Genomic DNA, 23,072 nt, shown 5'->3' with positions numbered 1-23,072 from the left:
TTAATTGGCAGCAAGGAGTGAATTGTTGAGGTTACAGGTTCTATCAACCTGACAGCCCAGCACACTTTGACGTGTATCAGAGAAAGTGTGTGTCTTGTTTCCTTGGGTGTTGGTCTTCTCCGTGGCTTAAGGCCAGGAATTCAGCCCTCCTCTTAACAAACTAAGAAATTTCCTAAAAGGAGACAAGAGCTCCTCTTTTTGTCTGGAGCCCAGAGCTCAGAGTGCAAAACCAGACAGAACTGAGAAGGTACAGCCCTACTTGAATACAGGTGACAACCGTGCAGGAGGCAAAAGGAAGTAAAGGACCCACAGGAAAGGAAAAGCCAGGAGCGTCTCTGTCTTGCCACGCATGGCTTCCAAGGCTCCGGAAAGAGGTAAACACTCGAGAATCAGTAGCAGACCGGGAATCAAATACTGCCTTATTAATAGATGTCCAGTATCTGGCTTTCAGTGCTAAAGCACAAGGAGGGAGGGCCTGGGGCACTTAGCATGCAGTTTTGCAGGATACCCTTTGGGAAACATTGGTCTAAGGGACCTTAGGTCAACCTTAGCACAAAAAGGAAAACACCAAAGGAGGCTAAAAGCTCAGAACACACAAGGCGTTCTGCAGGTTAGAGACCTACATATCTCAGAGTGAGAAATGAAGGAAAGTAGAGATTGCCAGGCCTTTCATGAGTCCCAGGGAAAATGAAGCAAGCAGGGTGATCTAAATTACCTTATCCCCCTGCTGAGCTCTACTCTAGAATAGCATTCAATGATTAAATACCAGAAGACAAAGCAGAAATGGAGGAGTGGTAGGTAAGACAGGTGTCACTCAATAACCTGGAGTGGGGGGAAATCAGAAAAGAAACAATTACCTCCCTAAATCATTCTGGACTAACTTGAGCCTTTCTGACTGGGCCAAGGCAATCCCAGGAGCCGGTTTATAGCATTTGTATGCCTTGACCTGTTTTTTTTTGTTTTTTGTTTTTTTGTGTTTTTTTTTGGTACAAAGCGTCCTATTGTTTGGCTATTTGGCAAAAGGTCGTGGGGGAGAGTTCTTGCTGGTGATTTCAATCTGCTGATACCAGGTTGCAGAGGTTGGCACTAAAAGGCCAAGCTCACTTGTGTTGTTCATAGGATTGCCAGATTTAACAAATAAACTTAGAGGTCATCGAGTTCCATTTGAATTTCTGATAAACAACAAACCACTTATTTAGTATAAGTATGTCCCAGATATTGTCACGTTTTACTTGGCAGCCCAAGCTCTTGAAAAGGAAAATGTGGCTCTCTTTTTTACATGGAATAGGCTCTCTCAGGCATTGACCTCGACCTTGAGACGCTCTCAGATGGGCCCTTACATAATTTTATTATTAATTCTTTCCCAACAGGGGTAAGACCATGATCTTTCTGCTTCACAAGGTTCTATTTATGATCTGTTTGCTAACTGGCCCATTTCCATTTAAACTCTGGGCTGGTATTTGTCTAAGAAGTCTTCCTAGCCTGTCAAATGTCACCTGTGTGTGTCAAGGGCCAACTCTCAGGCAAAATAATATATGGTACACACTGATGGGAAGTCTCAAATATTGGAGAAAATAGAGAAAAAAAAAGCCAAAATGAATAATCTCAAACCTGACTGTGTTTGTATTATTTTTACCCCAAACTCTGTGTTCTGGGACTTAAGAAACTTTAAAGAATAAGCACTTTAGGTCAAATGAAAGTGCAAAAAAGAAAAATCAATGCTAGGCACAATCTGTCACAGTTTTATTTTGTTTTGTTTTTAAGTGCTCCAAACATTTATTCAAACTACCTTGAAAAATGTGTCCTCTGGTGGTTGTAGACAGAATCAGCATTTGGGCCACGTGTCCCTTAGTGGCTGGTACAGCTGATGCCTGGCTTCTCTAAGAGTTCTTAATCCACCTAAATTCATATCAGCTCTAATTTTATGAGTGTTTATACATAATATGGTTACTTTAAGGATTTAAGACAACCTAGTGTGTTTGAGCAATTCCTAACTCTGGTGACTCCAATATATCTAACAATCAAAAACAGCTGAGCAAACTTAGCAGGAGAATCAGTACTGGGAGAAATCAGTTGTACTCTAGATAAAAATATGGTTTATCCATTAAAAATAGGCTCTTTTGACAAAATTTCTGATTTAGAAGGCCACGCTTTCACAGTTTTGGCATAGATGGCTCAGGTTTTATAGAGAACGTATTGTTAGGGTGAGGAAGGAGGAAGACATTTTCAATGATTTTTTTTTTTTTTTAAGCTAAAATAATTTGATTTACCATAGAAGAAACTAGTGGAGAGCCCTGGTAGCTTAGCACACAGAATGAAGCGTGGCCCAAAGTGTGGAGAAATCCGTTTGTTTTTCAGTCCTCTTTGTCCTTCTATTCTTCTCTGGGCACTGAGTCCTGCCTGGGGCCTCTGTAGGAGGCCTAGGATCCCTGAAAGGGGAGGCGGGGAGAGAGAGTCCAGAAAAGGGGGGCTGCTAAAAACTCATGTCTGGACCAATAAACTCGTCAAGTTTAGAGATTCTGTCTTATTTACCCTTAATGTGGCCTTTTCAATTACTACGTTCTGAGTCTGGATCTCTCAGTCCATCAAAGTTTCTAACTGCCAGATCAAGGTTGCAGACGCAAACTCGACGGAGGCCAGTTCCCCTTGAAAAGAGGAACAGGATTCAAAGCCCAAGGCTCCCACCCTTTAAGCCCAGCCAGGTGTTTTCAAAAATTGGGTGACCTACATCTCTATGAGTAACAGACCAGAAAGTAGACGAAATGGTAAACTATCTAATCTACTAGAAAAACAGTTCAAAGAAAACCTTCCCACTTCCCCATCTTCTGACCACATCACACCGCACTGTAAGCTGCCTTCCACCCCCATACCTCTTCTGAGAGGCCTACGAAGCTGGCAATGACCCTGATGACTGACCCCACTGCCCCCGTCTTCAGGAGTCACCTTTCTTGATGTTTCTCTGCACTCCACACTAGTAACTATCCTCCCTACTTCAAAAAAAAAAAAATTTTTTTTTTCCCTTAGTGGCTTTCAACACACTATTCCTTCCCTTTTCCTCCAGGCTTCCTCTTTTTCTTCTTGTAGATTTTTTTTTTTTAAGATTTTATTTATTTAACAGAGAGAGATCACAAGTAGACAGAAAGGCAGGCAAAGAGGGGGAAGCAGGCTCCCTCCAGAGCAGAGAGCCTGATGCGGGGCTGGATCCCAGGACCCTGAGATCATGACCCGAGTGGAAGGCAGAGGCTTAACCCACTGAACCACCCAGGCGCCCCATGTAGATTCTTATTCTATGCCCTTCCCCTACAATTTAAGTGTTACCCACGGCTGCAGCTCAGACATCTCTGGCTTTTCCTAGTCATTTGACTCATTACTGTGGTTCAATGTTCACTTCCATACCTCAGCTCATACCTGCTCCTGACTTTCAAACCTCCAGCTCCCACAAAGCAGGCACACCTGTTTCAGCAAACGCTCCTCACATGCCTGTTGCCACGAACTCAGTAATATTATCTTCCCCTCTAAAGTGCCCCTCCTCCTGCATTCCGTTTCGGTTAATAGCCTCCTCCCTGACCCTGAGAAAGTCATTTTTAATTCCTTACTGCCTCACCCCAACATCCAGGCTTCAAATCCTGCCATATCTATTTCCGCACCATTTCTGCAAAGATGTCTCGAGCCTGGGCGCCTGGCTGGCTCAGTGGGTTAAGCTGCTGCCTTCGGCTCAGGTCATGATCTCAGGGTCCTGGGATCGAGTCCCACATCGGGCTCTCTGCTCGGCAGGGAGCCTGCTTCCTCCTCTCTCTCTGCCTGCCTCTCTTCCTGCCTCTCTGCCTACTTGTGATCTCTCTCTGTCAAATAAATAAATAAATCTTTAAAAAAAAAAAAAAAAAAGATGTCTCGAGCCTGACCCTCCCTCCTGCTCTCACTCGTCCATCCCTGAGGTAGGTCCCTCCTACCTCTCCAGGTCACTGTTGCAACAAGGGCACCTGTTTTCTGCAAGAGCTCTGCTCTAATCCCTTCTCCACACTAGTACCCGAGCAGCTGTTGAAAACAGGGCTACGATCATATTTCGCCCTTGCTGAAACTCACTAATGACTCTTTCTTTGCTTATAAAATACACTGTGAATGTGGATCAGCAGGCCTTTCACAGCTGTACCCAGACACGTACTCCGCTCGTTTGTCATCATGCCTTCACGCCTAGTCACAGTAGCCTCCTTGTCCCCCGGTTCACACCTCCCTGACATCCCTCATGCTGTTTCCCTCGCTTAGGAATTTTTCCTTCTCTGACAGACACATCTCACTCATCTCTTAGGAACAGGATTCACTATCTCTTCCTCTGAGAAAACTTGCCAACATTTCCTTTACTCCGGTAGCCCCCACAGGGCAAAGAGCTCCATTGTGGTCTCTGGGGATCTCACGTGTGCCTTAGCTGTAAGCTGTCCATCGCCGGATTGTAGTTTTTACTTAAGCGATGGGATCAAGTTCTATAGACTAGAAATTCCTTAAAGGTAGATTACCTTCTTGTATTTATCCGTAGGTTCCTAATGTCCGGATAGTACCGGGTACGGGGTAAATACTTAATGTTTGATGGATAAACTCCCAACAGTTGGTGACCATCAGAGGGGCTCATAATCCACGCTGAGTTCACAGGTGAAGAGCAGTGTTTCATTTATTACTGGGATGTGAGCCACTGGTGGTGTGATGATGAATTTAGCAACCTTCTGTTTCATTGCTTTAAACTCACCCTCATAACTTGTTGCACTGAGCACATCTCCACCAGCTGCTTGCCCCACAGGTGGTGTATTTCTAAAGGCTCTAATAAGGTCAGTTTGTGTTGAGCAGAATGAGGCTTGTCCCTGACAGGACAAAGAATGTGAATGGAACCATCACCCATTCTCACTAAACACATACATAAAAGCCTAAATTATAGAGACCTTTAGCAAATGATGCCTGTAAGATAAAGAGGTATCCTTTCCATTTTTTTAAAAGATTTATTTATTTATTTATTTATTTATTTATTTGACAGAGGTCACAAATAGGCAGAGAAGCAGGCAGAGAGAGAGGAGGAAGCAGGCTCCCCACTGAGCAGAGAACCTGATGTGGGCCTTGATCCCAGGACCCTGAGACCATGACCTGAGCTGAAGGCAGAGGCTTTAACCCACAGATCCACCCAGGCACCCCTTTCCCATTTTATTTTTTATTAACAAGGAATCACAGTAAAGAAAATAAAATGTATTATTCACATCCTGACAACCAGCTGAGAGGATTTAAATAAAATAATTATTTATTTTATTAGGAGACTGCCTGAAAGCCCCACTGAGTTTTTTTCATCTCTGTTTTTTCAATACTGGCTTTTGTAAGAAATGTTTAACAGATGTTTTGTTTTCTAGGGAAAAATACCTGGCGCTTGTTTTCTAGAAGGGCTGCTTCCCAAGTCCACATGTCATACAGCACAGCAAATCTGTCCACACTTGCATGGGCCCGTCCCCAGTCCTGGCCAGTATTTGACTCGCTGCCCTCTTTGTGACCTAGAAGAGAGAAGGGAATGAGAATGACCAGAGACAGGCCTTTCCATGAAGCTACTCTTATTAGAAAAGCAGCCCTTGAACAGTCAGCCCCATCTCAGGAATGAAAACACTGAATCGGTCCCAGGGATTCCTAAGAATCAGCTGGAGGGCCACTGGCAAAGACTGGGACATATTTGTTGACTTCTGAGTCAGTAGAGGTTTTTGTCTTTACTCTTCAATTTTAGTTTTAAAGACTAATTTTAGAAATGTAACCAAAATTCAGTTAATATGAAATCTTCACTAAAATGTCCTCAGACCTATAATTTAAAGGCCAAACACACATTTCTCCTTCTCTAAAAACAGGTCCCTGGTGGTTTAACAACAAACCCAGTTTAACCTGCTATTTCAAGTGATGTTAGTTAGCCAAGTAAAAACTCTTCAGAGAAGTTTCTAAGATATCCCTTAATTGGGTTAATTACTAACTTAAATCAATAAAGGTAATCATTGTAATTATTCTGTTAAAATATTTTCCCACTACATGAATGTTAATTTTCAGCATCAGCATGATTATTGCTTTTAATATTTGAGTGGTCTAGTTCAGAATGAAATATCAAAAAAGTAAGAGATTTTCAGGTGCTGAACTTTGAGTTCAATATGAGTACCAATATATGTTGGGTACTGAACAAGAGAAAGATTTTGATCGGAATTTCTCAAGCGCAGTTGGGAAATCATTTCACAATGGATAACTACATACTGACGAGCTTAGCTGAAGGAAGCTCATGGGGCTGATGACTACTGACTGTTTCCATCAAATTAAATTCTTAGTTGCATTGGATTATAAACGAGTATCAATAGAAGTGATGCATTAGTATGTAGAATAAAGTGAAGACGAAAGCCAAACGCTGCAATTAAATGCCCTGGAATGTTGGATGACATCAGCGCATCTCATGATTCAGACACCCAATGGTCTGTGGCAAAGAGGGCCACAAGCCCACAAGCCGATGTTAAGTGAATTCTGCCTGGGCTCTGAAAGGTTAACAGTCAAACATTCTTTGAGCAGCATTTTATATCGCTATGAAAATGAATTCTTCATGATCATCTGCATAATTATCAAATAGCACAAATTCTTGCTAAATTTCCGTTTAGGTGTTGCAATGTGTCGAGAAACTCTTAAGCTCTTTCCAAATCAAATGTCAATGTTGTCATATTATTCTAGAAGGATTACTCTTTCCTCACCTATTTCTTAAATATATATTCCTTTTTTTCTTTAAGATTTTATTTATTTATTTGACAGACAGAGGTCACAATTAGGCAGAGAGGCAGGCAGAGAGAGAGGAAGGGAAGCAGGCTCCCTGCTGAGCAGAGATCCTGATGCGGGGATTGATCCTAGGATCCCGGGATCATGACCTGAGCCGAAGGCAGAGGCTTTAACCCACTGAGCCACCCAGGCGCCCCACTCACCTATTTCTAAAATTGGATACATTTGATTGATGCCAAAAGGATGTAGAGAATACATATTATAGGTTATTTGATTACTCTGAGCAATGATTTCTCCCTTTGGTGCTTTATCTGGCATTTTCCTACCCAGATCTTCTTGCATCCTGGTGCTTTTTTTGTCAGGAACCCAGGGATGTGTCTGCTTCTAATTGCTGCTTGCCCAAGGTCAATCTTTTTTTTTTTTTTTTTTTTTTTTTTGGTTGTTGCTTAGGGGAAAAAAAAAATCATTACCTTCACTTGCTTACTTTGCTTCCCTCAGGGCCTGGCATGAGAGCCTTTGTACCCAGTGAGTAATGCAGAAATGCCACTGAGGAACGAGTAAGTCTCAACAATGGTAAGAATTATAATCAAGCTTCGAAAGAATAGTTCCGGTCTCCAACAAGAAGAGGGACTTGAGCTGGAAACAGGACCGTATCTTTTCTAAAGCAGGTACATATCGCGGAGATGCAAGTGCATATCACAGAGATGCAAGTGCTTACTGAATTTTCAGATACTCTTGGATCTGTATTTCTATTTTGAGGTGGAGGGTGTTAAATGGAGCCCTTAGGGTTCATGGTTTGTTTGGCTGGTTGATTTTTTCAAAATCTGGCTTCTGACCTTTTTCTTTCTCGATATAATGGCTGGCCACAAGCAGCAGCTCTGCCTCGAGCTCCTTCAGATCGCTCAAGGCTTCATCGTACATGATATGTACTCCGTGCGGGTCCTTTGTGTAGATGGACGCAGCCTCCATGCTGTAGTAGTCGTCCTGGTTCTCCACTTCCGAGAACTCCATGAATCGGACACTGTGGACCTGGGGCAAAGAAAGCCAACCCCAGAAGTTACCGGAAAAGGGAGAGCTGTCTGTATTTTGCCAGCCCAAACAGACCACACGGCAGGCTCCTGCTCTCACGCAGTGGGCTGTCCGCATGGAGCTGTACCTGCTGAGTGTATAAAGCACTATATGTAGAGAAGGGGATATTAGCAAAGAATGTTGGCAGAGAAGGGTAGTGAGATGGATAAGTAGCTGATTAAATTTTTTGCTGATTAATTCAGGGCTACCTGGAAAAAGGCGGGTGATGGAGCTGAGTGTACAGGAGGTCTCTGAGGTCAGGGTGCCCGTGTTCAGGTCTCACCCTAGGTCAAGCCCTCAGCTACTCTTAGCCTCTGTTTCCTCATCCATAACACGGGGACAGTGGAGAGACCACAACAGTTGTTATAGGGGGTATGCGACACTGAAGCACTTGAGATCTAGAAACATGAGCAGTTAAAGGTTTCTTATTTTTTTTTAAAGATTTTATTTATTTATTTGACAGAGAGAGAGAGATCACAAGTAGGCTGAGAGGCAGAGAGAGAGAAGGGGAAGCAGGCTCCCTGCTGAGCAGAGAGCTGGATGCGGGGCTCGATCCCAGGACCCTGAGATCATGATCTGAGCCGAAGGCAGAGGCTTAACCCACTGAGCCACCCATGCGCCCCGGTTTCTTATTTTAATTCTATAAATACTTGAAAAATGTGTGAATATTGTCTCGTGTCTCGGAATTGAGTAGCACCCCCCAAAATTCATGTCCACCTGAAACCTGCGAATGTGACCAAATATGGAAACGGAGTCTTTGCAGATATACATGGTAGAGATGAGGTCATATTGGGGGATGGGGCGGCTAAGCCAGTGACTGATGTTCCTAAAGAAAGAGGAAAATGTGGAGACAGATACGTCGAGGAGAAGGCCATGTGAGGACAGAGACTGAGATGGGAGTGAAGTATCTACAAGCCAAGGAAGGGCAGGTGACCCCCAGGATTACTAGCAACGGCCAGATGCTAGGAGAGACAAGGAAGGAACTTCTCCCGAACACTTTGGAGGGACCATGGCTCTGCTGACATTTTGATTTGGGGCTTGTGACATCTGGAACTGTGACAGAATAAAGTTCTCTGCCAGCTGTTATGAGCCACTCCCTTTGTGGTGTTTTGATATGGCGGCTCCAGGACACGAATATAAGGAATCTGGGTATTCCACTCACATTTTTTCTTAAATGACGGCGGAATGGCGGCATTCTGAGAATCATTAACCTAATAATAATTCTCATAATTTCAAACTTTACTCTGGCCAAGCCTCTGAATTCACCCCCTCCCCCCACCAGGCCTTGCCTTCAGTGTCTCGGCAGAAGCCCCTCCCCCACTTGTCCACCACCCACACCCACCACCTCCACCCCCCCAATCCCACCACCCCCACCTACACAAAGCCACTGCTCCCACACCTCTCTCCTCCTGCTTCTTCCTGTACTCCAGGGAACGACTCTGCTCCCCTTCTCTGTGGCCATTCCGTCCCACCTCCCAAGCATCCCTGCGCCTTCTTGGACACCCAGTTCCTCTCCATCAGCTGTTTCTCAAGGGACACTGAAACAGGCTCACAGCCCTCCTGCTCTTCGGTCTCTCCTCCTCACCATCCAATCTCCCAAGATGCCATCCTAATTCCCTGTGCCCGCTTCCTCACCTCCCACTCCTCACTCATTCCCATCCAGCTCCTGTCTCCAGCAAAACAAACCACGTTCACTAAGAAAAACAGTGATTGTTCTCCACATCCAGCAGACTTTCTTTAGCCATCTTATGCAATGTCTCAGGAGCATGTGACCCAGTTCTGCACTCTCTGCTTTCTTGACTCACTCACTTCCCTGGCCTGCTGGGACTCCACATTCTCCTTGCTCTCACCAGCTTTCCAGCCATCCCGGAGGTGCATTTTTCTCTGCCAGGTCATTAAGTAGTAGCCACACTTGAGCCCATGTCTTAGGACCTCATCTCTTCCTCCTGTACTCCTTCCTTGGGAGGTAGTGCCGTTCCACAGCTGAGATTAGGGACCATTTTTTTGCTCCCTAATTGATACCTGTAATCCAGACCTCCTAGAGCTCCAGACCCACATATCCAAATGACCTATTTGGCATCTGTTCCCAGGCATCTCAAAGGCCCCTCGCATTTACCATGATCAAATCATGTGGTCTTCTCCCACAAACCTAGGCTACCTCCAACTTCCCCGTTGTAGTAAATACCACCACCACCAAGCCACTTTCTCTTGCATGAATCATTCCTGACACCACCTGCCTCACCCTACATGTCCAGTCTATCCTAACTCCTGTCGACTGGACTTTCTATCTCTCAAACCCATCACTTCTCTCTATCTCCACCACCCACCATTCTAGTCCAAGCTGTTATTAGCTTTCATTTGGACTAATCTAGGAGTTTCCAGGTATAGTTTTGGGGGCTGGCCCGTGTCAATGTCTTGGACCTCATTTCCTTCCACTGTCTCTATACTTCCATCCTGATGGACCCAAGCCTGGCCCTCTTCTGAATGCACAGAGCTCTTCATGCCTCTGGGACTCATACATACTGGCCCTTCCAGCTCTCACCCCTTCTTTCCTTGATAAGTACCTACTCTATCCAAGAGTCCATTTAAATAATACCCCTCTGGAAGCCTTCCTTACATCTCCAGGCAGAGCTGAGTGCTTCTCCCCATGACTTGTCTAACTCCATTATAGCACTCAGCTCATGGCCATGCTAGACTTTTGGTTCATCTACTCCTACAGGCTGTGAGCCTGTCATTCATTTATCCCTTCATTCAGTCATTCATTCCACAAATGTTCTGGTCAGTTAATTTACTGGGCACTATTCTAGGCACTAAGAATATAGCGGTAAACTAAACTGGCACAAATCCCACCACCAGGGAGCTCTTTAGTGGAAAGAGACAGACATTAAAAATAAGGAGCAGGGGCACCTGGGTGGCTCAGTGGGTTAAAGCCTTTGCCTTCGGCTCGGTTCACGATCCCGGGGTCCTGGGATTGAGCCCTGCATTTGGGCTCTCTGCTCAGCAGGGAGCCTGCTTCCTCCTCCTTTCTCTCTCTGCCTCTCTGCCTACTTGTGATCTCTGTCTGTCAAATAAGTAAATAAAATCTTAAAAAAAAAAAAAAAAAGGAACATATGCAGAATGTCAAATGGTTTGGCACCAAAATTTCCCCAGACTTCCCAATGCCTTGCTGTTGGGTGGGGTCTGGTGATGAGCTCTGGCCAGTAGGTTGTGACCAGAAATGACGTGTGTCCTTTCCAGTCCAAAGTATTTATCATATACATACATATTCCTTCTCTTTTCTTCCCTCAGTTCCTGACTCTAAAAGGAGATGAATTTTGAAGACCAGATGGACAGATCACTTCATGCAGGGTTTTGTCACGGTAATCATATTATTTTCTTTTTAATTTCTTCCACAACTACGTGGAAGACTCCCCTTTCTAAAGTTTCTGTGGTCTAGAGAGTTGATCCTTCAATATTATGCTTAGAGGAGTGGCAGGAAAGGGAAGGCAATAATTATCTGTCTGGGTAAGAAATAATCTGATCTTTGGAAGGATTCACAAGTTTCCAAGACTGCAAATTAACTGATGCCAAGATAACTATTTGAATATAGTAAATATAGGAGGGTTGGTGGCCCATCATTCATTCTCTTCAGTCCACTGGTTTATGCCATTATTCATGAATACGAATCTAAGGCCTTTTGGCAATTAGACAATATTTCTCTGACGAGTTTACCTTTTTCTAAATAAACTTTACATTAATTACAGATCATAAAAGCCCAATATAAGAATTTCATCAAAAACTGTTAGGATGAATGGCTCAATCTGTTAGCTTATAATCTTTCAAATATTTTTAAAGGAAAATTTAAAAATTTATTCTCTGCCTCGCCTGCTGAGTATATTATTACTGCAGCAAATTGTTCTTCATTTTAACAGCATGATATACTTTGCGAAGCAATTTCATGTACATTGTCTTTTCATGATCTCACAACCATTGTGTTATGAACAGAGCCTTTCCTTTGCCCAACAAATATTTATTAAATACCTACTATATCAAAGATATATACCCAACTCTCTATTTCCTTTTGCTGCCTGAATATCTACTACGCATCTCAAAATTTCCATGCCCTCAACTGAGATTCTGATGTTCCCAACAAACCTGTTCCAATCACCTCAGATCACAGCAACTCCAGACTTCCAGACTTGCTGAGGCCCAAACTTTGGAATCAACCTTGACTTCTCTCTTTTCCACATTCCACATTCTATCTGCCTGAAAATCATACTGGCTATACCTTCAAAATATGTCCAGAATCTGACCATTTCTCACCATGCTGTCTTTTCAGACACATCATCTCCTTGATTAATGTAATAACCTCCTAACTAGTCTCTACTTTGACGCTAGTGCATCTTCGGTCTATTCCCCATTTAGAAGCATTAATATTGAAATGTGAATCAAATAACATCACTCTTCTGCTCAAAATTCTCCAACAGCTTCCCTTTTCTCACTCAAAGTCAGAGTCTTTACAATGGTCCACAAAGCCCTACACAACCTGTTCCCCACCTCTCTAATCTCTCTATTTTAATTTCTGCCAAGTTCCCCCTCAATCACTCTGGTTGTGCTGAATTCCTTGCTGTTCCTGCAAAAATGCCATACATGGTTCTGCCTCAGGGCCTTTGCATTGGCTGTCTTCTGCCTGTCTCCTCTGCTCCAAGTCAGTCATGTGATTTCTTTCCCTGACTTACCCTACTTACAATGGCAACATCCCAGCACCAACGTCCACTTCTCTCTATTAACTTTCCTTCTTAATTTTTCTTCATAGCACCTATTATCATCTTTACTAGTCTACAAAGTCTAGGTAGTTCTGTGATAACCCCAAAGTGCAGTGGCCATTCTTTTACTTAGAATTCTCTGGTCCCTAACAACCTTGGAAGTAGTTCCTACCCTAAGAAGAGCCTAGGCCTTCATGGTATGGCCAGATTTTTTTCTATAGCCTCATCTCCCACCACTTCCTCATAACAGCCTCTGCTATTAGCATGCTAAGTCCAGGCAGATCCTGAACACGCATGGGGTGTCAGATCCCCATGCCAAAAGAGACTTGCCCAAGGTCAAACAGCCAGGAAAGGCCTACTCCCTCTCATCTGGGGGCTCCTTCTATTCTGACACATGCCTAAAGTAAACTCATAAAGTCCCATGATGGGTGGTAGGTGCTTTCCTTTTCTGGTATTTTCGTAGAGTGAACACTTGTTAATACTAGCCCAAAGCTTTCATCATAGGATCAAATACACGGGTCCAGGAAGAGGTCTCCATCTTACGGGCTTCTCCAGTGTCAGCTCCCCAGGCTAGTAACCCCAAAGATCTTGGTACCAGTCTTGACCCTTATGAAATGACTAAAGTTCATTTCATATTTCTTTATACTTTTAAAATGTGGCTATGAGAATATTATAAATGGTATCTATGGCTTTCTCACGACCTTGTGAGATCACCCCAACAAATTACCATCGGTGCCTTTCATTACCTGCATGGGAAAGAATCACATAGTTAGGTCCAAACATTCTAGTTTAAATGCTGACCATGCCAAGCACCATGGAGAACAGCTAAACCATGTGGTTCTATTGAAGATCCTGAAGGAAGGCCACTTCCTTGAGTTTCTCACAGTACAGTAGTAGCTCCTGGCCGCTTCTAAGGGAGCTGCTCTTCCTGTCACTTCTGAGAGCATAGGAAGGCAATATATATTGTATACCCTTGAGAAGCTCCTCCTACAATCAATGGGGCAGGGTGGGATTTTTTTCCCCTCCCCTTCCTTCATGGCTACCCCCAACTCCCCAACTCCCATCCCAGAACAAACAAACTGAAAGAGAGTTCAGTGCTAAGAAAGAACCCTTTTTAATCTATTAGCAAATAATAAAGCATGGCTATGGTAGGAGGTAGATTTAATATTAGCAAAAGAAAGATGTGTTTGTTTTATAGGTGTGTTTGTTTCTTTTTTTTTTTTTTTAAAGATTTTATTTATTTGACAGAGAAAGATCACAAGTAGGCAGAGAGAGAGAGAGGGAAGCAGGATCCCCACTGAGCAGAGAGCCCGATGCGGGACTCAATCCCAGGACCCCGAGATCATGACTCGAGCTGAAGGCAGTGGCTTAACCCACTGAGCCACCCAGGCACCCCTAGGGGTGTTTGTTTCAAAAGCATCTTAGCCTCCCCTCTAGGTCCATAGAGGGGCATATTGACTGGACTTGACTGACTGTGAGCTAGGATCAAGTGAGAAGGGCAGAGGGGTAAAACTGTGTATGGGAAGGATATGGGGGATGGTACTTGTTGCCAAAGGAGACCCAAACCAGAAGTCTCCTGTACACTGAGTGCAAGCAGGACCCTATGTGACTGCATGGGAAAATAAACTTCTTTTCAATATCTAGAGCTGTTCTACTGTGCCATATAGTAGCCTCTAGCCACACGTAGCTATTGAGCCCTTGAAATTGTGACTTGTCTGAGTTGCGACATCCTGTACATATAAGGTATGTGCCAAATTTGGAAGACTTAGTATAAAAAATGTACAGTATCTCATTATTTCTTTTTATTGGTTATATGTTAAAATGATAATATTTTGATGCATATGACTAAAGTTCATTTCATATTTCTTTATACTTTTAAAATGTGGCTATGAGAATATTATAAATGGTATCTATGGCTTGCAGTATATTTCTACTGGACAGTGTTATTCTACACTGCGTATTAGGGATAGTCGATAATAAGATGTCACAGCCTTACAGACATGACAAACATAAGTCAGGGGTCATAGAGGTTAAGATGTAACTTGTTTGGTAGGTAAATAGATTTTATTTTTCACATTTGTCAAACTATCTTTTAAGAGGATAAAGGTCATATTAAATCCCACCTTCAGGAATAAACTTTCTAGAGACTGAGAAGAAAATATTGCAAGAGTGCCTCCACTATTCCAAGAAAATTTTCAACTTCCCTCCCAAAGAAAGGGATCTGATATGAATTTTGTGGACTATAGAAAAATACATTCAAGAGATGTTAAAAGCACCAAGGGACAAATAGGCTTTTAGAGGGATAAAAGATAAATTTTGTTTTTCAGCTCTTTCAAGTTTTCTCTACCTTTGTTTTCTAGTCTGTTTTTTCACTTGGGGCTTCGAAAACAGGAAAGAGGCAGAAAGGTATCTCTAGTAATGTCAAAGAGGGTCTTATAAGAGCTTCTCGGTAAAGACATGTGGCTCTCAAGCTAGGATAACAGAAAGGGCTCCTCAGGCTCTGTAAAGTCAACAAACCAGCAGCTGAAATGTCTTCCTTCCCATTGTGTCCTCCAGGGTTGCTCTTAGAGTCCTGTTTGCCTGTGTCCTACTCTCAAGTGGTCACTGAACTTCTCTAAAAAGCCGAACGCCTAAGAAACCCCATCTGCTACTCCACCATGCTAACTGATTCCAGATGTCAAGAGGAAGGGGGCTTGGGAGATAGGATAACCAAGGCAGAAAAAACTCTCAGCAGAATCTTAATCTCACCTTGTGCTCAGCAGCTGTCCCATGGACATAGTGGTGAGCTCCTAGGCCTTGCGAGGTGCCCAGACCTCCCTCGGCTGTATTTACCCAAGAACTATCTTCTATGGTGGGGACCAGACTCCCTCCAACCAAGGTAAGGCCTGAAGTGTTGATTGTCAGTGTTCGCTCAACGGATCTGAAGTAGTTCAGAATTCCCAGACAGGTGCGCTGAAACAAAGAAAGACCAGGTTAGGACCCTGTCCTTTGGTGTCCCCACACGACAGAGTAAAACTGAATGGGGGCCCTGGAAACTGGCAAGTCGATTCCACCGCTGAAAAAGAAACACACCATCCCCAGAAAGGCCTGATGTTGCGGAAAAATCAGAACAAAGAACGAAGTGTAAAAATGCGTTGCTACTGGAAGAGCAGGCAAACCACCTTGGTGGACAACCAAACCTTCCAGAAGTCTGAAGCCCGCATGCTGTGCCATCCACATACCTGCAGCTCCCTGATTCGCAGGTGGCGCAGATACAGGAAGGACAAGTAGGCTCCTCTCATCAGGACAGGACTCCCATCACTGGGCCCGGCCCCACCATCCAAACCGAGCAGTTGCAGGGCCACTGCAAAGCTGTACCTTTAGGGGTTAGGAAAAATAGAATAAATGCTTTTCACCTCAAAGTGGTTTGGAAAATTCATAGACACCAAACGGAAGTCATTTTATTTAACTTAAGGGAGTTTCACAGTAGCTACTCTTTAAAAATGCATTAGAAGGAAAATAATTACTCTATATGTATAAATACAAAAAGAAATTGCTTTTAGTAATTACTCTCATGAAAAACCCAGTCCTAGGGTGAAACATTAATTTAGTTGTCTGACCTGCTTGAACAGCCTTGCTTTTATTTCAGCTTCAAATATTTTTGAGTTAACATGTAACCTACCTATTAATCAGTCACTCAATTTCCACCCCCTCCCTGTATTTAATCCATTTCCTTGAGTCACCAATAACACGATTTAATTTTACCCTGTCTCTTTTTTCTGCTTGACGGGCTCACCAGCATGTTGGCAGCGACTTATCTGTGCTAGGTCATTTTCATTTTGTTCCATTGAAAGGTCCTCTTCCCTCATATTTTCATTCTATCAAAAAAGTAACATTCGTTGAATTACATGGACATCTGCAATATCATTAACAAAGTCACAGTTGGGCCACCACAAGATCAAACCCCATGACCCAAGGCATATTTATATGAACGAGCAGAAGAGTATTGGGATCCACTGCAGCATGTCCTATGAAAATCCAGATTTCTAGAATAAATTAGAGCCCACCGTTATCATCATTATTTAGTCCTTGTTACATAAGACTCTTCACAGCTTTTAAAACCACCCCCCGACACACATAGAGCTTTTCTGTGATTCACTTATGAAGAGTTGATACACACATTTGTAGATGTTTGAAACCTTGAACATCTCGAATCTAACCTTGTTCCAGGCTGAGAGAGATCAGTGGATTGAATGCTTCTTTCTACTTTTTTGCTATGTGATTTAATATTTTAAAGTCTTGATCCTGTTTTTGTGCTTGTAAAATGGCATAAAAATAGAATAATATAAATAAATTGCTGTGAGAATTAACACATAGTGATTGGCATCTTGTAGGTGCCCTGTATGTGCTAGTTCCCCCTGCCATGGATTACTGTAGTCGGTCGGCCCGGCAGGATCTATCACAGAATTCATGGTTTGTGTTTATTTCCATAGGCATTTTTCCTGATATTGAGCAGGACTAGGTCACACACACACATATACAGAGTCCTAGGAAAAACTTGAAGAAGGTAATATTGATGAATTTCCTTCAAGTCCTAGGAAAAACTTGAAGAAGGTAATATTGAGTCTGCCCCTGGTCCTCCGGCAGCCCCTTTCTTCGTTGTTCTCTCTGCCTGCCCCTGGGCATACACCTCATTCTCATGAGACTATCTTTTATAGTGGTTCCAGTACCCACAGAAACACTACTGAGTGGCAATGAGTTAGCTTGGAACCCCACTCTTTGGGTTACTTATATTCTAATGGTTCGCTCTTGGGATTCCAATAAGCCCTTATGGCAAAAATTGCTGGTTGTTCCCCAAGATCCACTTTCCTTTCTTCTTGTAGTAATTAAATATTTATTGTGGCACGTGGCCACCCAGATGGAGATGATATTTCCAAGCCTCTTTTGCAGATAGGTGTGGCTATGTGACTAAGTTCTGGCCAAAGTGAAAATGCCGTGTGGCAGCTTCTGGGAATTTCCCTGAAGTGGCAGGTTCTCTCCCTCATTATCCAGTCTGCTGCTGAGGACAAGAATGTGACAGCTGGAGCTCCATCTCAGACCAGGTGTTGATCTTGGGTATGGAGGCTGCATCTGTTGGAACTCCAAGATAGAAGGAGCGTGGGTCCCTGAGGATTCCATGGAACAGAGTCATCATGCTAGTTCTGTACTTCCTACCCCTGGATCTTAATATAAGGGAGAGAGAAAGAAATTCCTATCTCCTTTAATCCTCTGCCATTTTGTGTTTAATTATGACCAATGGCCAAATATAATTTTAACTAATACAGTACCCAAGACTCTAAAGACAGACTATTGATCTTTATGATGGGCAGTAGAGAAGAGAATTTGGGGCAGGGATATTAGGAAGAGTGAGTGAGAAGAAAGTTGTCTCATCGAGTATCGTTAAATGGCTTCCCATTCTGCCTGTGGGTAGAATTAGCTCCTGTCTGTTCTGGGTAAATGTGTACATTAGTGTATTTCCATGTAAACATCCCACAACCCCAGGACTGGAAAAGACTTAGGAAGTGACATGGGGCAAAGCGCATGAGTGTATTCCCCTAAGAGAACTAGACACAGTGCAGGTAAGCAGCAGGGTTGACCAGAAGCCAGAATGTCAACACCACCTGTGTTTGTTCCTTCTTCCTAGGTAGGTAAATCCTTTGACATTTACTCTACCTGGTGACTGGGTCTTTGCCAGCATTGTCTTGGGCAGTATTTTGATAGTTCTGAGATCTCCACTGATTGCAAATTTAATTCTTCTGGGAAAACTGGCAGGGGCAGTGGAGTGGGAGGTTTGGGGGAGGGTGGTGGGTGGAATAATCAGAGGAAAAATACGTCTAAAATGTATTTCCCACCTCCTAAATGTCCCCACAGCGTATTTCTGTATATCCACAGAATAAAAAGACTAGAAGGATAGATACCAAATGTTAACAATGTTATTGTTTTATTTGGGGGGTAAAATAATGGCTGATTTTTATTTTCTTCCTTGAGCTTTTCTACATTTCCCAAATTTTCGGTGATAATACATGTCATCATTGTCAGCAGAAAATGTTTGTTTTACATGTTCCATTGAATTGGATGAGGGAAACCAGAAAGGAGTGTTTTCTGTTTCCCTAAACTTCTTGCACATTGGAATGATTGTATACAACAGCACTTTTGTGAGGGCACACTATGCCCTCATTCCATCTGTGGAAACACAGGGGACCAGTAAAGCTGTTGGGGAAGAACCAGCTGCCCCTTGCCCTCTCCTCCCTGTGGCCAGTGAGAAGAAACAAAAGAAGAGGCACAGGATATAGTGTTTCCTGGTGCGGCAACACTCCATAACGTTAAAGAACAGTGACCAATTAAACCATATCTTTAGAAATATGATGGCCAATAGTAGTACTTAATGTCTATACATTTTAATAAACAGGTGTTTTCTTGGGGAATGGCACTGGATACGAGTAACTTAATAAAATACAAAGGTGGAAGGTTTGGGAGGATCCATACAGGGCTGGCTGGCCTATTGCTTCTGATTAGGACTATGGTTAAATTATTTTTAAGTTTTTTCAAAAGGATATAAAAAAAAACACAATCCTTTTAGACCATAATTCTCTCTTTTTAGTTATAAATTATCTTCAATTGACAATGATCAGAAAATCTGATATTTTTTCTTTATCCCCCAAACCCAGATCTTTAAGTGAATCTGGGAAAAGAATTGTGTATAAAGAAAAGAGTAGCCTGCCTTACACGCCAATGGTAAATAAAGGGCCAATTCAAAATGTGATAGAAATATAAACATTATTGACTTTCAGATAAATATGTTTGATGTTAAAATGTGAGAAAGCAGGTTCTCTCATAAGTTGCTTGTTAGGGGAAAAAGGGTGTACCACTTCAGTAGGATCTATGGAAAATTTTCATGTGTATGTCAGTGACCCAGAAAACCTACTTCTAAGTATCTACTCTAAAGAAACACACATGCGCACAAGGAGGCATGTACAAGGAAGTTCAGTGGGAGTGGTTTCTAATGAGGTAAAAAATGGCAACAAGTATCCAGAGAGGTGTCTGTGTGAGCTGTTGTATGTGATAAAATATAACGCAAGCATTAAAAAGAACAGAGAAAGATCTCTAAGACATATAATTGGGTGAAAAAAGCAAGTTAACAAAGATATCCACAGAGTATGACAGATAATTTACATAGAAAACTAAAACACAATATTATACCATATATATGTGTATATATGTACACATGTGTGTACATATGTGTTATGTGTATATATGTACACATATATATGGTGTGTGTGTGTATATATATATAATATATATTTTATGAGGACATATGTTTGAATGTAAATGTATTGAAAAAGCTAAAGCAATAACAGTGTTTACCTCCGAGGAAGTGGAATGGGGACCAGATTAGAATTCCCATTAATTTAAAGCATTAAATTTTCAGTGATGTTTCAATTTTTCACAAGAAGATGTTTATGTATTATTTCTGTGGCTTAAAATTAATTTCTAACATCTTCTTAAGGAGAAACATCGTCACTTTACAGTGCAAAAACCTAGCAAACACCCCTAACTTAACCACATATCAAGCTTAACATCACAGCAATATACCAGGTTGATAACATCTGTCCCAGATATGGTGATAAGAAGGGCACTTCACCTCTGGGGTGTCCTTCCTTTAAAACTCCAACCCCAGTGTAACCATGAGAAAAACATCAGACAAATTTAAGTGAAGGGATTTTCTACAGGTTTCCTGACCAGTACTCCCAAAGACTGTCAAGGAAAGCCTGAGAAGCTGGCACAGACCTGAGGTGCCTGGGAAACATGACAGGCAAAGGCACTGTGATGCTCTGAAGCACAAAGAAGACAGTAATGGAAAAACCAGTGACTTCCAAATACAGTCTAGTTTCGATATCAGTAAATGTACCAGTGCTCATTCCTTGGGTGTGACAAAGTAATATGTCAATAACAGGAGAAACCTGACAGGGGATTCCTGGGAACTCCTTGTACTATCTTTGTAACTTTTCTGTAAATCTAAAACTGTTCTGAAATAAAACATTTATTTTCTAAACAACAACAAACTTCCTAAAGAAAAACTATTGGTGAATAGTATTCACTGAAAACTGATCCAAAACTGTCCCGAAGTCATGCTATATTCTTTCTGAGCTGTCAAAATGGACAATCCTATGAGGTTTGCTTTCCTTCATGCAGAAGTAAGAAAGTTATTTTTCATGGGGTATGGATTGTTCCTTGCCAACTTCAGAATCAGAATGCTGACCAGCGTATAGATGCTAAAATTCATACTTGACTGCTACATGCGTGCAAAATAATCACAGAGCTTTACAATTCATACCCACATTCCTGTGACTCCTCCTATCTGCCCCGTTTAACTTCATCCTAATCTCCTCTGACTGGCATCCAATATTCAGAATGGCATTCAGATATTGAATAAAGTGCCCTTGACCAGAGCAGAAATACATAAGGAGTTCACAAAGTAACGCCCACAGGAAAATGGGAGGCAAAGTAGAAAACCATTGATCGTTGCCTCCGAATTTTCTTTCTCCAATGCTGTGCTATTTTCTGTTTCCCCACTGGGAAAGCTCTTCACTAGCATGGCTGACTCCTTCTCATTTATCAAAAGTCAGATCAGATGTTCCCAACTCAGAGCGGAAGCTCCTCTCTACCCCACTGCCCCCTCTTCCTGTGGTTTTCCTCATGGCATCCACAGGTTAGAGATGAGATTAACTCTTCGGTCCACCTGTTTATTGCATGTTTCATTCCATGAGCAGCGCAGGTCCTGGCACAAAGGCAGTATCCATGTAATAATTAATAATTATAATAATTACAGTATCCATGTATGAATGAATGAATGAATGAATCCATGTATCCATTCACTGAATGAATGAATGAATGAACGAACAAACTAATGAACAGGAAACGTGCATGACACTAACATGTAGGGTTAATTTGTGTGTGTTATGCCTCCCTTCAGGATCCACCTCTGAAATCTATAGGTGTTCTCATTCTCTAGGGTCCATTTACCATAAATCAATCTGAAAGTAGGTGTTCACATTTTTCTTCTTTTGGTCAATTCCAAGAACAACATTTACAAGTCAGTAAATAGCCCAAGGAAGTGGTTTTCTTTCTTTCATTCTTTTTTTCTTCTTTCCTCCAGTTTAACATGGGCAACTGCATTCAAAATAGACTGCTGAAAACAGAGACTACATTTCATCATACCCTGACTTTCCATCTCATGTGTAAATGGAGGGAAGCAGGAACAGAGGACGGCAGGAAATGTCAGTTCTCTCCACTGTGTGGCTGGTCTCCTTCCTCGCGCTGTAGCTCTTAGTGTTTTCCACTTTTCAAAAAAAAAAAAAAAAACCTGAGCCATCATCTCCTGCTCTTGCCCTGCACGTTCTGCTTTTCCTGGATAACCTCCTTCATCCCTTAAGTCTTCATGGGCACTGCTACAATTCTGGCCTGCTGGTCCAGCCAGACCCTGGACCATCACTTCCCCATGACTTCAAACGTGAAGCTCTTCACTACTGACTCCCTGTTCCTTTGCCTCCTACTTCTCCTTTACTCCTGTTCACCCTCATCTGCCCCCCTGGGACTTTAATTGCCCCTATTTTCTCAGTCAAGGAGGGAACAGACTTGTGGTGGCCCTCAAATGTTAAAACCAGAATCTCAGGTAAAGGAGGATTCTTTCAAGATCAAGAGCTAGACTGTCCAGTATCTTAGGAGCGCCGGTCGTATTTAGTGATAAGGGCTGACTCTGGCTTCAACCTTCTCCCGTCTTTCCTACTCCCTACCTCCTTCTGCTTAAGTTTGGTTCAAGAAGCAAAAGAACTGGATGTTTTTAAATGTCCCCTTGTGAAATACAAATCAGAACCACAATGAGATACTACCTCACACCAGTCAGGGTGACTAAAATTAAAAAGTCAGGAAAAAACAGATGTTGGTGAAGATGCAGAGAAAGGGGAACCCTCTTGCACCGTTGGTGGGAATGAAAGCTGATGCAGCCACTCTGGAAAACAATACGAACTTTCTTCAAAAAGTTGAAGACAGAACTATACTACAACCAAGCAATTGCACTTCTGGATATTTACCCCGAGGATATAAATGTAGTGATCCAAAGGGGCATGTGCACCCCAATGTTTATAGCAGCAATGTCCACAATAACCAAACTATGGAAAGAACACAGATGCCCATCAACAGTTGAATGGATAAAGATGATGTGGTATAGGGGTACCCAGGCGGCTCAGTTGTTAAGCATCTGCCTTTGGCTCAGGTCATGATCCCAGGGCCCTGGGATCAAGCACCACATCAGGTTCCTTGCTCAGTGGGGAGAGCCTGTTTCTCCCTCTCTCTCACTCCCCTAGCTTGTGTTCCCTCTCCTGATGTGTCTCTCTGTCAAATAAATAAATAAAATCTTAAAAAAACAGAAGCTGTGATTATATATATATATATATATATATATATATACACACACACACATAT

The 23,072-nt window shown here is 42.5% G+C and overlaps 1 protein-coding gene across 1 annotated transcript in view; it reads right to left on the bottom strand.

Moving 5' to 3' along the window:
- Window positions 1–23,072, bottom strand: part of LOC132018346 (uncharacterized) — a 190,221-nt gene that overhangs the window by 102,730 nt on the left and 64,419 nt on the right. Inside the window, exons 12-16 of the mRNA XM_059401165.1 lie at window positions 16,317–16,429; window positions 15,794–15,929; window positions 15,321–15,524; window positions 7,596–7,788; window positions 5,395–5,522 (exon numbers count right to left, since the gene is read on the bottom strand). Coding sequence (XP_059257148.1) covers window positions 5,395–5,522; window positions 7,596–7,788; window positions 15,321–15,524; window positions 15,794–15,929; window positions 16,317–16,429 — 774 coding nt within the window. The remainder of the gene's footprint in view (window positions 1–5,394; window positions 5,523–7,595; window positions 7,789–15,320; window positions 15,525–15,793; window positions 15,930–16,316; window positions 16,430–23,072) is intronic.

The sequence above is a fragment of the Mustela nigripes genome, chromosome 5, assembly GCF_022355385.1.
Source record: "Mustela nigripes isolate SB6536 chromosome 5, MUSNIG.SB6536, whole genome shotgun sequence".
In the NCBI taxonomy this organism is placed as follows: Eukaryota; Metazoa; Chordata; class Mammalia; order Carnivora; family Mustelidae; genus Mustela; species Mustela nigripes.
Note: the sequence above shows the minus strand (reverse complement) of the source record. Positions and strands in the feature narration are given on the sequence as shown.